General features: G+C 38.0%; 1 protein-coding gene across 2 annotated transcripts in view; it reads right to left on the reverse strand.

Annotated features, from left to right (window-relative positions):
• Positions 1-12703: 12703 nt before the first annotated feature.
• Positions 12704-16228, reverse strand: part of LOC147448275 (uncharacterized) — a 56331-nt gene continuing 52806 nt past the window's right edge. For both annotated transcript variants that reach the window (XM_086524130.1, XM_086524128.1), the window contains 3 exons: positions 14851-14961; positions 13725-14101; positions 12704-13191 (listed from right to left, as the gene is read on the reverse strand). In XM_086524130.1, coding sequence (XP_086380256.1) covers positions 13041-13191; positions 13725-14101; positions 14851-14961 — 639 coding nt within the window. In that variant the 3' untranslated portion in view covers positions 12704-13040. The remainder of the gene's footprint in view (positions 13192-13724; positions 14102-14850; positions 14962-16228) is intronic.

A 16228-nucleotide genomic window follows, 5' to 3' on the forward strand; every position in this document is an offset into this window, starting at 1 on the left:
CACATTTTTTATATTTGTTTGTGACTATGTATCAAGGTGCATGTGCACATATTAACACTAGGTTGGTAACCTAACAGGACATAAAAGTGTCCTTTCAGGGTTTTGAAAAAAACCTCCAAAACCATAGTAGATCCACTCATTTTGTAAAATCCTTTCATGAGGTTATAGTTCAAGGCCTACTACACATGGAAAAAATAAGAAACTTGTAAAATTTCTCATCTTTTGGTCACACTGAGCCTCCAAAGTTGATGGACCATTACATTTTCATCAAATTAGTCATTTCTTACGTTTTGTTGCATAAAAATAAGATTAGGGATTTTTGTAGGACTTGAGATAAATTCCCTAGTTAACTTCAATGGGTTGGTGATCAGAACATATGATTGCTTCTCACTCACTATTTTTTGTTTTGCCAAAAGAAATAGGTACAAAAAAGTTGAATTTTTACCATTCTGCAAACCTATCATCAAAGTTTCTATAGCCACGCTCAATACAAATAATATATGCACGTTTTCTTAGTTCCCTATTGTCCTTTAGGTTCATAAGGAGCCTTGGAGCATGTCAAAAGAATAATACATCTCTTACTAAGGGGAATCTTGGGGACAAAGATGAAGTGCTAAATACAGCAAACATGAAAAAGCTAACATGAAAAAGCTAGGTTCAACATTATGAGTTGTAGAATGCCATAGAAACTATTCAATATCTAGCCAAATTTGATCCTTATGACTAGATATGGTTATTACCTACAAAATGCATGTAGTTGTCACAAGAAACTAACAATATTGAAAAAGCTATACTTGATATACTAGAATGTTTCGTTTTCTTCTATGATTGAAAAAATCAACCATCGTTGTCTACTATGCAAAATAGGGTATTAGGTGCCCCAAAACTCAAGGAATATTAGCTTTATGTTACAATATGTGACATAGAAAATCAAAACTGCATTTGGATATCATGAAAGCCACCAAAAAAATCATAGAAGAGCTAAAATTGGCTAAAAAACAGGATTTGACAATTTTTATAATTTGTTCATAACTTACAACTTTAACATTTATTTCTCCCTAGAAGCATTTGGACATGTTGAGGACTACTAAAGATAGTTCTCTAGCATTATAGACCTCACAAACATGAATTCTAGAGTGGTATAGTTGCAAAAAGTTGAAAAAATTCAAAAACAGGACCCGTTTTTTCACACAGTTTAGGTTGTGATATGTTGTGCAAGGACAAGGTTAAAGATGGAATTGATATTCCAAAAAAATGTCAAGTTTTTTTCAGCTCATGAGACAACTTTCTAGACAGATAGCACCTCCAAATCCATTTTGAAACTCTTGACATAATTCAAGGAAAATGGTCACTACACAGGACATAAAAGTGTCCCATTACCAACCTAGTGTTAAAGTAAGAGTATGGTTCTTTTGTTTGATACTATTTGAGAGGCAACATATTTACTTTGCTACACTATCCTCTACAGAGTAGCTATTGAGGTCTTGATCTAGTATTTCTCATTGTATGTGCTCGCTCGCTTTCTTGTTTGCTCGGAAGTACTCGCTCGAGGATTGAGATTCCTCGATTATGCCCAGTTCAATTTTTTGCTCTTGAAAGATATCTAAAGTTTTCTGCACCTTGAGATCATCAAATTCATTTTTAAGATCATCATACCATTTTTGAAGAAGTATATATTTATCATGCTCTTCTTCCTTTGCAAAACTTTGGTATGGAATATTTACTAAAGAGATCATTCTCTTTCTTAATTCCAACCACACTTGTTCTCCTTGTTTTCTGACTTCATTCTTCAATACTTTAACATCATGAGGTAACAAATACCACCCATCTAGATCCAAATCCTCATCACACATTTCCCTCAGTTTTGTTTCCAGTTCCTAACAAGCCTGAACCCTGCTCAAAAGTACATTGTTGTCAGATTGTAATTTAGAGTAATCATTACCCAAGATTTCAATTATTTAAGGTTGTCATCCACTGTTCCTTCCAAGATTGAATCATGTCTGATGACTTCTCCCTTCTTTGCAACTGAGTTCTATAAAATTCCACAGAACTGTTAGCACTCTGTAAGTCATCTTTCAGTTTAGGAATCATACCCTCCTGATCTGAAATCGGTTTGGTATCCTCCTCAGTTCTTTTAGAAACAGTTTGTAGTTGAGCGATCTAAGTTTCCAACTGAAACTTCTCTCTTTGGAGTACTGAATTGTTCAGTTGGCTCTTTGATGCAAAGTTATTAACAAGGTCAAGAGCTTTATAAACCTCAGAAATTGTTATTTGATTGCCAAACTTACTGAACAGTACACCTTCCCCCAAATCTGGTTTGACTTCTTCTGCAGGACTCTCTATTTTCCTCCTCTTCAACTTCAAGGATGACTTAGAAGAAAAAACATGACCTGCATTAACATTTACTGGGGGTTTTGGTGTTTGCATCAAAGTATCTAGATCAGTATCAAACGGATCTCCCAAACTTCTCCATAGATTTTCCTCCTCCTGTTCTGTTTTTAAGAGTGTCATGTCTTGGACTTGAAAATCTTGTTGTTTCTTTGCCATGTTCTCTGAATGAGGACCGTCCACTTCTGCTTGTTTGTTACCCTCAATATGTCCCCCAAAAGCAAAGTCTTGGCTACTTAAACCTGTCAATGTTGTCATACTCATAGCATGAACATGTAGGGCAATCAGGAAAGCCCCAATCTTGGTAGATCTATCCTTTCTTTTCTTTTTCTGAAACACCTCTGAGCTTATCCTTTGACACAATAAGTTAGCCCAACCAATTTGTCTACCACATTCTGCAGAATGAAGAATACCATAGTTCTCTTTAGAAATGTATTATCAAGAAAACAATCAAGGACAATTTTTGAATTCAAACTGCAAAACGGCTAGATTATTTAAATTCAAATTTTCCCCGAGAATGAAATTTAAAATCTAGCATGCAAAACCATATCATGTAACAAATATATGGAAAAAATTTAGCATGTAAATCACATATTTATAATCTCCACTCAAATTAGTGATCATATCTATCATGAAGAGAATGGAGTTTAGGAGGGCCTCTTTATTTGCCATGAAATTATGGAGGTGATTAACATTTTGACAAATAGGTGCATGTCATGTGTGCAAATATGGGGAGTGTGTAAGAGAGGTGTAAGAATGGTCAAAGGATGCACTTTTTCCCCAAAAAAATAGTGTGGACAACTTTATAAATTTTGGCCTTCCATAACTTTTACATACAATCTCCGATTTGAGTGGAGATTATAGATCTGTGATCTACATGCTAAGCTCTTTCCGTATTTATGTTACATGATATGGTTTTGCCTGCTAGATTTTAAATTTCATTTTTGGGGGAAATTTTAAATTCAAATAAACTAGTTGCTTTGCCAATTTGAATTCAAAAGATGTCCTGTGATTGCTTTCTTAATACTAGAGATTTGACTCCTTCAAACTGCCAAATAAAGAGGCCCTCCTAGACCCCGTTCTCTTCTCAATGGTAGGAGTTAAGGAAGGTCAAAAAAATCATAAAGTTGCCCACCCCCTTTTGGGAGGGAAGTGCATCATTTGACCACTCTTACACACCCACCATTCTTGCACACACATGGCGTACACCTATTTGTCAAAATGTTAATCACCTTCATAATATCATGGAAAACAAAGAGGCCCTCCTTGACCCCATCCTCTTCCTAATGGTGGAACCTCTTTGATTGTGCATATTGTCAATTGAAGGTTGTGGAGCATCCATGCTTCTTTCTCTAGGCTTGTAGTGCTTCATTGAATCTTTGAAGGACTACTTATTGCCAATTGAAGTTTGTGGAGCATCCACACTTCCTGCTCTAGGCTTGTAGTGCTTCATTGAAGCTTTGAAGGACTACTTATAAAACCCCTTAGCTACGAATTTTTCACCAATAGAAGGGATCCTTTTCCTATTCAATTTGTAAATTTTTTGAAAATTATTTTTTCAACATTGTTCTATATGTGAAAATGTCAGAAAATATAGTTCAAACAATAATCCCTACTATTGAACCCATGTGATAGGAATTTTTTTATTGTAGTGAGTCCCACGAGTCTTAAAAGTTTTGCAGGGGTTGAAAATATGGTGTATTACCCACCCTTGCGAAGTTTCATGCACATTTGAAATCATTTCACCGGTCCATGGCTTCACAATCACCATGTTTTTTTTGTAGGGCTCCCTATGGCCAAAAATGGCCATCGTGGAACCCTAAACCGATAAAACGGTTTTAAATGTCCACCACTGAACTTTGCATGGGTGGGTGATATTGTGCATACCTTGCCCTTTCAAAGTCTCATGGCCATATGAAACCGTTTTGTCACAATTGCCATAATATTATTTTTCCCATGGCGCTCATTTGGGACCCTGTGCCAAACATATAGCTATAGGGCAAGAGGGTTTTTTATTCCAATTAAATATTGTAAGGTTTTTGACTCACACAAGACTTTAAGAATACAAAAATATATAACATAGTTTACAATTGGAATGTGCATTAGCTTCAATTATAGGCTCTAAAAACCCAATTACAATTTGATTGCATATGGTAACATTGGTATGGGGGGTATTTTTGCAAGCATTTTATAGTGAGTGCTTTTTTCAAGCATATTCCAAAAAGATTTTATAGAGAGAATATGAGAAAAAGAGAGAGAGAGAGAGAGAGAGAGAAGGGGGAGAAAGAATTAGACGATGGGATAGAGAAAGAGAGTGGTCACTTTCAAGCATCCGCACATTGGGGGGGGAGAGAGAGAGAGAGAGAGAGAGAGAGAGAGAGAGAGAGAGAGAGAGAGAGAGAAAGAGAGAGAGAATGCATACCACAAAGACTTATCCTCTCTCTTATCTTGACTCTTCCTCCCTCTCTCTCCATCTCCACAGAGAGAGAATAAGCAAGAGAGAGGAAGAGAGGTAGAGAGATAGAGAGACAAGGGGGAGAAGGACAAAGAGAGAGGGAGAGAGAGGGAGAGATAGAGAGACAAAGGGGGAGAGTGATAGAGAGAGCGAGGGAGAAAGAGAGAGAGAGAGAGAGAGAGAGAGAGAGAGAGAGAGAGAGAGAGAGAGAGAGAGAGAGAGAGAGAGAGAGAGGCATGCATACCGTAAGTAACAAAATACATCATCCCAAAAATTCTAGACAACAAAAACAAAGCTTAAAAAAACTTGAACATTCATTATTCATAGAATGCATGAAAATGCCATTTTATAGCCCCTATAGCATGAATAGATGGTTGATGTTACATGCTAACCACCTCATACCCTTTGGCACAATGTAAAAAAACATTATAAAACATTGCATTGTCATGTTCAGCAAGCCAAACAGACGCGCTCCAAGATCATATCCAAAACTGGAAACTATTGATAAACCTTCATCATAAGAGTTTCGAAATTGGAAATATGCGGAGGAGGAAGAGTTGATGGTAAAATACATTGAAGAACATGTTTTCTAGTTGAAGGTCAAAAGAACCTACTCCTCTCTATACATATTCTATGGTGAGGCCCCGTAAAAGGTGTGCTCCAGTTAATGTGTATCACCAAATGTGTCTCAACATTTGAGAATCCCACATGTCAATAAAACCTCACCTCAACCCTCCATAGGCTCATCACACTGGACTATGGTCAAGCTTATAAATGACTATCTTCCAATCAATTCTCAAAAATGATCAAGACTGCCGTATGTGCCAATAACCCGGAGTGTATATTACTGCCAACAAAGTAGGATTTGCCCACAAATATGTGCCAATAAGTTGAAAGCACTGCAAGAAACCTTACGGGGATAACACGCTCTCAAAAGAGATAATCGGCACTCAAAACATTCTCACGCATAAACCATAGAGCAAGCACTACTCCTATGCATCCCACAATGATATATGCTGCAAATATCTTTGAACAATTGTCAAGAGTACTGTATCCAACTGTACTTGTAAGCTATGAATGTAATCAATAAATCCAAATGATGACTATATGCATTATCAAAACAAGAGTGGCATACATAAGCCAAACCCTCTCTTAAAATTGTAATGAAGAGAGCACAATTGTGTTCAATAGCCAAAAATCAAATCTCTCTAAAAACCTGTGACTACCTACTGCTTGATATCAAAAGCTCTCATATGTAGCTAGGTATGATCCTTTAGCCATCCCAAGTGCCTCATCAGCTGCCTTCAACTATACACGTGTGTATTGGGAAGAGTGAGGCCAAGGAGTGTGTGTGCACTCCGCTCTTTGATGCCAAAAAGCTCCTTTCCTCTATGTCTGGTCAAAGCCAAGATGCCACCCCAGGAGGGCATGCATCAAAAAGGAAGTGAATGTATGTATCGATCCCTTCTCTCTGTTGTGCAAAAAATCCATTCTCTCTATTGTGAAAAACCAGTGAAGGCCAAAGCATGACTTGCATTACAGTATTTTGTGCTATTGAAGAGCCTTTTCTTGCATTTTTAATTTCTACAACACACAAAACTTCTAGCTCTATTGTGATCTTTGCGGTACTATAAGCCTTGCTTAGCTTGTGTATTTGAAGAGCCTTTTCTTGCATTGTTAATCTCTTCAACACACAAAACTTCCAGCTCTATTTTGATCTTTATGGTACTGTAAACCTTGCTTAGCTTGTGAGCCAACACCCTTCCAAGCAAGTATGGCATTTCCTTTGCCCAAGAAAATCGTCAGGTTTCAAGGGCAGTTTAGCATGGTGATAGGTAAGCTACCTGGTGGAGAAAACTCCAAAGGGAAGGTTGAAGCAAGTCCTGTAGTACTTGGGCCTTTGACCTGAGGTACTTGGTCATTGCCATGCCCATAATTTTCAGTGATGTGGGTCTCTCAAGGGCTCTGCGCTAAGAGAGTAGATAAACCTCGCCTCTTAGGCAGACAAGTCCTCACGTAGTCTAGGGAAAACTAGTAACAAAAGCGTCTGCCTTAGGATTCTAGGTGCAATTGAAGTCTTTATAGTCTCTCTTCCTTTCATATTTTAATTTGTATATATCTTTTTCTATTTTGTTTTGGGGAGACGACAATGGTACCAATCCCCAACTCCCAAAACAAAAACTTAGCTTGAGTTAGTAATTAATGCTACCTATAATATATTTGAAGCTCTAAAAACCCCAATCTTTGAAGCACAGCGTAAAGTTTTTTCTGTGTAGCTCATAAAATACAACCTTAGCCTGCTATGAAGCCAATGCACACAAAAACGGTGAATCCCTTCCACTGAGCTCTTATGCCAGTTGAAAGGAGTGAAAAAATGTGGATGGGTGCATGCATACATGCTTGTGTGGTCAGGGAGAAGGAGAGTACACAGTGTGTGTGGTAAAGCCCTTTGGGAGGAACACAAAGAGGAGACTCACCTCCAAACTGAGAATAAACTAGTAAAGCTAAATATTTAAGCAATGGAGGTAGTCATGGTAGCCAAAGCCAAGGAGGATGTTGATCCAACCCATTAAGAAACTCTTCAAGAATCACTTTTAAAAGCAAAATATTGTGTGAAAGAGATCAATGGAAAGATAAGGGGGAAATGGAGAAAGCAATCAACTAGAAGAGACAAAAATGAGAGAAGCTCAATAAGTCCACTTTTGCAAATATAGACCCTCCAAATTTTTATGGATCCATTAAAGACCCCAAAGACTTCAAGCAACCCTAGAGATTTGTTTGCAATGCCTTTGAATCCCTTTCAGTGGCCCAAAAAAGGCAAGTGGTCTAGGCCGCAAAGCTCAAGGGTAAGATGAAAGACCTACGTACTCCTCTACCAACTAGATGATGATGTCATCTACCTGCCAATGGAGATAGTGAGAAATAATATCAACATGGAGTGGGAGGACTAGGAAATGGAGCTTGCCACTCTTACACTAGAAGGTTATGAGCTACTAGACAATCATGTCAAAATGTGCACTAACAACTTTGTGGATGGATAGCTCAAATGGGGAATGAAATGTTTCCACAAGTTTCTAGATTTTTGCCAAGTATACTATGACTCTACAAGGGAGTAACAAGTGGACCCCACTTATTGCCCAACCCACCAAATTATCCCATTAGACAAGTGCCAAGGATGCTACTAAGGCTAAATTAAGAGTGTATCATTGAGTGATCCCACAACTGATAGAAAAAGTTAATATTAATCATTGTACTCTTTTAGAATTTTGATCCCTTGCAGCTAGCAAGCCAATGAAGCATTGAAAACCATTTGAAGACAGAGTGAAGCAAGCACCAAATAGGAAGGAATGCATTGGCTAGTCTCTTCACACCCTTGGATCAACCATTTTTGAAGATCATTATCAAGATGTAGAAGCAATCACAAAATAGGAAGGACTGTGTTGGCTAGTCTCTTCGAACCATCAAATCAACCACCTTTGAAGCTCTTTCTCAAGATTTTGGTCCGTGTTGCACAAGGTCTACAACCAATGCTTAACAATCAACATAGAACTCCTACCATAATCACAAACAAGTCATCCATTCTCATACCTCTCCCACAACAAAAGCTCCTATAAGTGATCCAAATGATGAGCTCAAGCTTCTAGCTCACTTGTAGTTGCTATGGTTACTTTCAATATAAATCCCTTCATGAGCTAAATCGGGCAAGGCATTTGAGAAAGGATGGGTTTGATAATGGGGATAGTGTCCATTACAAAGCTCTACTCAATTGGTTTGCAAATCATAATCTAGTTGTCCACAAAGTTGGTACATCCATGGACCATGTCTACTTCAACAAGACTCCATATTGATGATAAATATTTCTATAAACAGCATTCGTAACTTTAATCTCTCTTTGTCAATTTAAGCATAAACAATCACTCAAAGGTAGTTCAATTCAAGGTGATCACTCTTCAAAAGATGCAAGAGGATGTAATTTTTAATCAACAATGGATGTCTCTAATACTTTCACTACGTTCAAAGTCCAAGAATTGTTTTGTCAAATGCACGCCAAAAGAAAAACAAGGGACATTGGTGGAAAAACCCAATACAAAGCTACCTCTAGCTTCACCAAATCCCATCGAAAAGCATGTCTCTAGCACCACTAAATCAAATTATCTAGGTAAGGGTAAGCTAACATGGAGAAAAGTTCTAGATGTGCCATTTTTCCTCTGATTTTTTCGCTTTGGTATTAAGATATCAAGAAATTAGCATAAGTTTCTCAATGAAACTTCCTCTTATTTCAACAATCCTTGCTACTAAATAACCTCGAAGATGCATTTAGAAGCAAAAGTCAAGGAAAATTACACCAACCAAAGGGTAGTGCAATGGCACTCCAACAACCACTTTAAAGTTCCAAGCATGAACTTCATCATCAAGGCCTAACAAGCTACAAAGCCAGGATTGGTAAGCCCTATATCATATGGTTGATAGCTCCTTCATCACAACTAACACCATCTTTCTTTATGATTACAATAACTAGGTATTCATTCATAGATTGACTTTAGCAAATGCAACAAGCACTCATTGTGCAAATACAACAAGCACTAAATTCTTTGCAATCATGCCACATGACCCAAACTACCTTTACATCATCACATGCACATACTTTTCCCACCAATTCAATATGTTATGAAAACGCAATTTCACTATGCCCATTCTTGCAAGTTGTTTGCACTTTAAGGATTGATTGATCTACTTGCCTATGAGTTGAAATTTCTTGCGAGCTACAAAATATCTTGTCCACAATTAAATAATAGAAGCCTACTAGGTTTTAGTCCACAAAATGAAAACAACCCCATACCATAACAAATGGGGGAAAAGACATCAAAACCTGCTACCAGAAAACTGACTTAAGAGCTCATCATTAAACTCTAAGGTCCCCAAGATTACTCAAAAAATCCAGTAAGAAGCAATAGGTAGCCCTCCTTTCAAGTAACCACAAACACACATTCAAACTTATAAGACATTGTACAAGAGTAGAATACCCAAAGTCTGAGAATATCCAGTAATACTAAATCAACCACATACCCTGAAAACCAGAGGGTATCATAAAAGACCATTCTAAACAGACTTTATATAAACATTTATAGCTCCAAGCGAGCACGATTCCCCAATCTATTTTGGTATGTTTAAGCATTAGTATATAGGTCAACAAGAATCACCAAAGACATCCAACCAAGTTGAAGTCTTGAAACAAGCAAAAAGGTATGATTTGTAGACATTATTTTTTCTATTTTAAAGAAATTGAGAGTTTTTATAGACTAAAATCCCAATCTACCAGAGGCCAACTAAAGCATTCCAACTAAATCGTATTGGTAAAGAACAAAACTAACAAGTTTCAGCTTTTACAACTCACCAATGACCTACAATTAAAAGTCAAGATATGTCAATCAAACACTTAAAGCCAATACAAGGCTGATGGCTCAAAATTACACAAAGTAAAATTACTAAATATCAGAGTCAAAAGCTCCCACTAGACAGAGAGAAGCCATAGTTTAAGCCAAAAAGTTAAAAAACATAATGTTTTACCAAACCGACCAAGAGTGAGTTCCAAGAAGGCCTATGTTCCACATTAAATCATACTCATGAATCAATATCACACAAAAGAGATAGCAACCGCATGATTTCACCATGCCAAATCCACTACTAGCAACATCAAGTGAACCTAACCAGATAGAAATTACTCACCATAAAAAGCCCAAAAAAACACCAATCAATATGGTGCTCATAGATAGGAATGACCAAAAGAAGACATAGCATTAAGATCTCTAAACCAAGTTCTGCACATATCAAAAGGAAAGAAATCATGCCCCAAGTCCACCTAACCCAATCAATCTGATAAGTTGCATCAATGGTTTAGCAACGAGTCAGAGGTAAGTTGCATCAATGGTTTTTTTGCTTATAGCAAAAAAACTTGAGTACCAATTGCAATGAGAAGTAATTTTGAATAGGGTCAGCATTTGAAGGTAGAGAGAGCAAAAAAACCAACCCACAACAACCCCAGAGTAAACCTAAGGTCAAAACTAGTGGATCATAAGTTTGACTTCCATTTTATCCCAATAAAAAGGACCACCACAAACCGAATACATAATGATCCAAACAAATCCAAAGGAGTATTATCATTAGATTTAACCACCTCTAATAACCATGAAATTACTAAGGGTCCGAAAAATTTTAAGTTATCAATAGGACAAGAGGATTATTCCTAATTTAGGCAAGGATCCTAAAAATATTCTTCAAACATCCTGAGCTACCAAAGCCAAACACAAAGTTCTATCTCCTATTTCAGAGTTAACATTGATTTGCTTCAAGAAATCAAAACAAACAAAATCAATAATTGAAAATACACTATCCAAAACAAAACAAGCGTGATTTTGTCGGGACTTTAAAACTAGTTGTCAACATAGGATGCATTTATCATGGTGCGGCCTATCCACACAGTGAGTTTGAGTGCATTTGGAGTGATGTAGCTATCACAAACTATCTTATGAAGCTTACGAAAAAGTAGATTAGCTTTCGGTGTTTGACGCACACTTGACTTTAACATTGAGGATTAGCGAGATAGACTGGGTTTTTGGGGTGGATCGCTACCTCTTGTAGACTCCATGCACTAGTCGGGTCAGCTACGTCCAACGGATAGACAATTTATGTGTATGGTTCTTGCTTTGCTACCATGGATATGGTGAGGATTGGCAACCCCGCTCACAAAGGAATATGGGTTTCAAACAAGATGCTAAAACTTGAGAAATAGCAAGAACTTCTACTATGTCCATGTTTGAAGTCAGCTAAGCACCACAATCGCACACAATTCCTCCAATGTAAGTGAGGTCAAAAACCAAATACATTTTCTCACTTGCAAGTACAAGTGTTCATTTACACACGACCAACAAAAAAAATCCACAACTAAATGAGGGTGAAAAATGCATCACCTTTGAATAGGAGATGGGTGCAATAGACAATAACAACATCCTCCTCGTTATGCTACATCAAGAGCATGTCATGCCACTACAAGTAGTCCCATTCTCTATTGTCAACCAATATGTTAGGGGTGCCCTTCAAGGCACTAAGCTCTCCAATACACACATAGTAACCACCAATACAAACATGGGCAAGAGAATCTTACCATGTCCTCAATGCAACGGCCCCAAGTAATATCTTATGGTAGTGGTGAGGTGATGAAGCCATAGCACAAATTTGCTCAGAGAAAAATGCAATAAGGGCCCTTGATGCCATTGCATGGAGAATGAATAGAGAGAAGAGTCCATAGGGATGATATCCACACAATGCAAAGAGGGAGAGAGGAAGAATCGATAACCAACCAAAGAAAACCAAAGCAAGCCTATGTTACAACCACCACCACGAAATGAAGGAGTAGGAGAAGAAATCCACTTGGAACTTGCAAATAGGGTAAACATAACCAAAAATACAATTTAAATTGCAAAAGTGGGTCTGATGGATTGGCTTAAAGGTATGTTTGTTAAGGGACTCGTGTATGTTTGTGGTAAAGGTTTTTCCCAAACACCGCACACGACAAGTTATTCCATTGTTAACCTAGAGGTTCTCCTTTATTCTTAAAACTTTAACCCATCAGTCCAATGCTTATTTATTGAATGAACCAATGCAAAACTGGCACTAGCACCCAAAGTTATAAACCTCCACTACTAACACTTGCCTTTCTACAATATAAATATGCAACTGCCTTGTTAGTGGAACTTTACCATGCTGCTATATACATAATAAGAGGTAGTCCATAATCATTCAACAATCCTTTGGTTCTGTGAATGTTTGTCCCTGCATCACACTGTGTGACATTCAAAGATATCACCGAAAAGAAATAAAATAACCATGGCGAACAATACCTCTTTAGAGCTACTTTTACATGTTTTCTTACATATAGATACCATGTAATCTGCTTACTTGCTTAAATGCCCGACTACGTAAAAGCTCTGCCCCTTCACATGGTAGTAAGCAAGCACACAACCTCAACACCGCCTCATAATGAGAAATGTACTTTTCTCAACCTTGGACTCCAGCATTACATAAAATGAGCAACACGTGTATGCACATTTACGCAAAGGAGTGCTTGGATTTCCATAAGAAGGGCTAAAGCCAACATGAAGTCACTTGTAGGGGCTTAAAACCAACAGGAGAAGTGACTTTACAAATGGCTAAACCTTGAAGAACCGAATGTGTATCCTATAGGTGGTGTTTTTGGCAGCCAAAGCTTCCAAAGATGGTCATGACTTGCTGTTACCAGAAAATCTGCTGTTGGCGACCATGCAACATCAAACACATGATCACTGTGGGAGCTGCACGCGGACATCAAAAGTTGTAAGCATACAGACATCAATCTATGCATGTGAATATGCACATATGAGAGAGAGAGAGAGAGAGAGAGAGAGAGAGAGAGAGAGAGTTTTAAGATCGCAAGAACAATCCCAAGAGGCCTCTAAGATCTATCCAACGAGTCTTCAACTGAAGACCAGTTATTCAAAAGGGAACTTGGATAACCAATCTACCACACTTTGGATGATAGAAAGGTTATTATAGTCTCCTATTCTTATTCACACCTACAAATGCACACCCATGAGAAAAAATTTAGCATAGTAGGAACAATCCTAAGAGGAGTCAAAGATCTATCCAATGAGTCTTGAACTCGAGACCTGTTATTCAAGGGGAACTGTGATAACCAATCTACCACACTTGCGGGGGGGTGGGGGGTGGGTGGGTGGGGGGGGGGGGGGGGGGGGGGGGGGGGGGGGGGGGCGCGGGCGGGAGAGAGAGATGAATGCCGCAGAAGGCTTAATCACCCGTTAAGGAAAGAGAACTTGTAAGGGCGTACCTCAAGATATGTTGGCATTGAAAGGTGGCGGTGTCAAACAGCCTTACTGTGGTGTCACCACATGTTGTTGCTAGCAATCTGCTGAACGGAGAGAAAACAACGCGCTTCACCTCACCACCATGCTCTTCCAATACTTCCAAAACATTCCCAGTCCGAAGATCCCACACCCTGCAAGTCTTGTCGTCACTCCCTGTTGCCAGCATATTCCCGGTACTATCAAAATCAACCCCAATTACATCTTCAAGGTGCCCACTAAAAGTATGTATGCTTTCTGATGTCCGAGGATCCCATAGTTTTGCTGTAAGATCGAAGGAAGCCGTTGCTACTAAATGCCCTTGAGGCTGAAAGCAAACTCCATATACCGCATGCCGGTGACCCTGAGGAGACAAAGCAAATTAGGCTCTATAACACCCGGAACAGAGAATCTACTGTTCCTTTCATTTGAACATACGCCGAGTTTAGCAAACTAAAAATGTTTTTAATTCTGAAAGTTTTGCAGTACAGAGACTCTTTCTAATTCCCAGCAAGATTCTAAGTACAATTTAAAGAGAGCACAACAATTACTTTTACCGTAATCATGGAAAGGTTCAACAAAAAATTGCTTGTTTTACAAAGAATGTAAATAACAAGAAAACCCAAAATAATACCAAAATACCCCTGCAATTTTAAAAAATCCCAAATTATCCTTGTGTCAACTTTGCATGCATTGCTCCAATTTTCACATAGTTTACCCTTTTAGATAAGCGAGATCTATCTTTAAGCCTCTTAGACAAAAATGTCCACCCAAAACTCACAAATAGTGTTATGTGCAACTACAAATAATGAACTATTTCATCTTGAGAGCCCACTATAAATGAAGTAGAAACAATCTTCCTATGAAGTTGCCAAACATAATGCCTTGAGAAATGTTTGTAAGATTAATGAGGCTATTTTGGAAATTTTCATCAAATTTAAGGGCATTTTTTGAAATTCAGAAAAATATGCCAAATAAGAAGGGTATTTTGGGAGTTTCTGAAATTGAAGAGGTATTTTAGGGGTATTTCAGTAACTTTTCCCAAAAAAAAAACTAAAACCAGCACTACTACCCATGCATTTTAAAGGCACATGTTTCTGACACACAAAATACCTTCAAATCAGAAACACCAACCCCCGTCTCTGCATCCCAAATTTTGCTTGTCATGTCATCTGACGCTGTGGCTAAGAAATGTGTTCCCACTTTGAAGGCGAGTCCATTGACCTGTCAAAACATTTCAATGCATTATTCCAACTTACCATGTAAATGTATGTGCCATGGCATACAGTGAAAAAAGAGTAAGATTAAAGACAGAAACTAAATGCCTTACAAAACACACACACGCACACCCCACCCAAAAAATAAATTTTTTTTAAAAAAAATCTCAAATAATTATCATATCCACCCAGAAAGTTGAAAAGAAAAATGGGAAGAGAAAAGACATACAAAAACTTTAAGGACAAAGCAAAACTAGGTAAAACCTTTATTCCTCCATAAGGTCAGAAGGTGCGAACTTACAAACTTAGACTTCACAAATTTATGGATGAATTAACCAAAAGTGATTGGCACTATGACAAAGGCTTATATAAATGAAATCCATCAAAAACCATTTACAAAACTCAACCTTGAACGTCATTCGGACAAGAGACACTGCAAGGACCTGATTCCCTAGCTTCAGACTCTTACAACAACAGAGACATAAGCGAAGTCTTCATACCAAAAGAAGCTATAAACTGAAATGACATTCTACAAAGTACGAACCTGGAATGATCTTCGAAACTTGACAAATGTGAGCTCGAAAGCAATGCTTGCCCAAACAAGAAGTGAAAGTTCATTCTTCTTTGGTGTATGCGCGCGTGTCTGTGTGTTTGTGCGCACACACACTCTCCTGTGTGTGTGTGTGAACAAAAAGGCACTGATTTCTAGTTCCAAACGTACTGTACGTGACAGATCTGTACGTATTGTACGTTGTTCTGTACATAAAATATTTTTATGTGCGTAAAATACGTACTCTTGTAAAAACACCTCAATTTACCAAAACTTTCTAGGACATTTCCAATTAGAAAACAAGATAAGATTACATGCATCAGCTTTTAGAGACATAGGAAGACATGTTTTACAAGACATCTACGTAATGTCATATTGTGTAACTATGGCAAGAGACTTAAGATGACATGTAACATTGAACACGCATATCAAAGTTTAAATGAGATCCTGAAATAACACAACAATACTAAAAACATCAAAGTACCATAGGTGATAGCCTACAGGCTACAACAAAAGGCTCATCATAGAGCGTACAAATGTTTTAAATGAAAGAATCCAACTCAGCAAGTCTATGTAGTAGAGCTCAGTAGCTAGCTAGCCCAAGAGTGTACGGAATGGCTCGAAAACCCTCACGAAATCACTCGATGGCCTTATCACCCCCCCAAACAAAACAAAACAAAAAAAGAGACTTGTATGGATCAATTCACACCGTAAGGATCCGTAC

Source organism: Adiantum capillus-veneris, chromosome 11 (assembly GCF_014529385.1).
Source record: "Adiantum capillus-veneris isolate H3 chromosome 11, ASM1452938v2, whole genome shotgun sequence".
NCBI classification, from domain to species: domain Eukaryota; kingdom Viridiplantae; phylum Streptophyta; class Polypodiopsida; order Polypodiales; family Pteridaceae; genus Adiantum; species Adiantum capillus-veneris.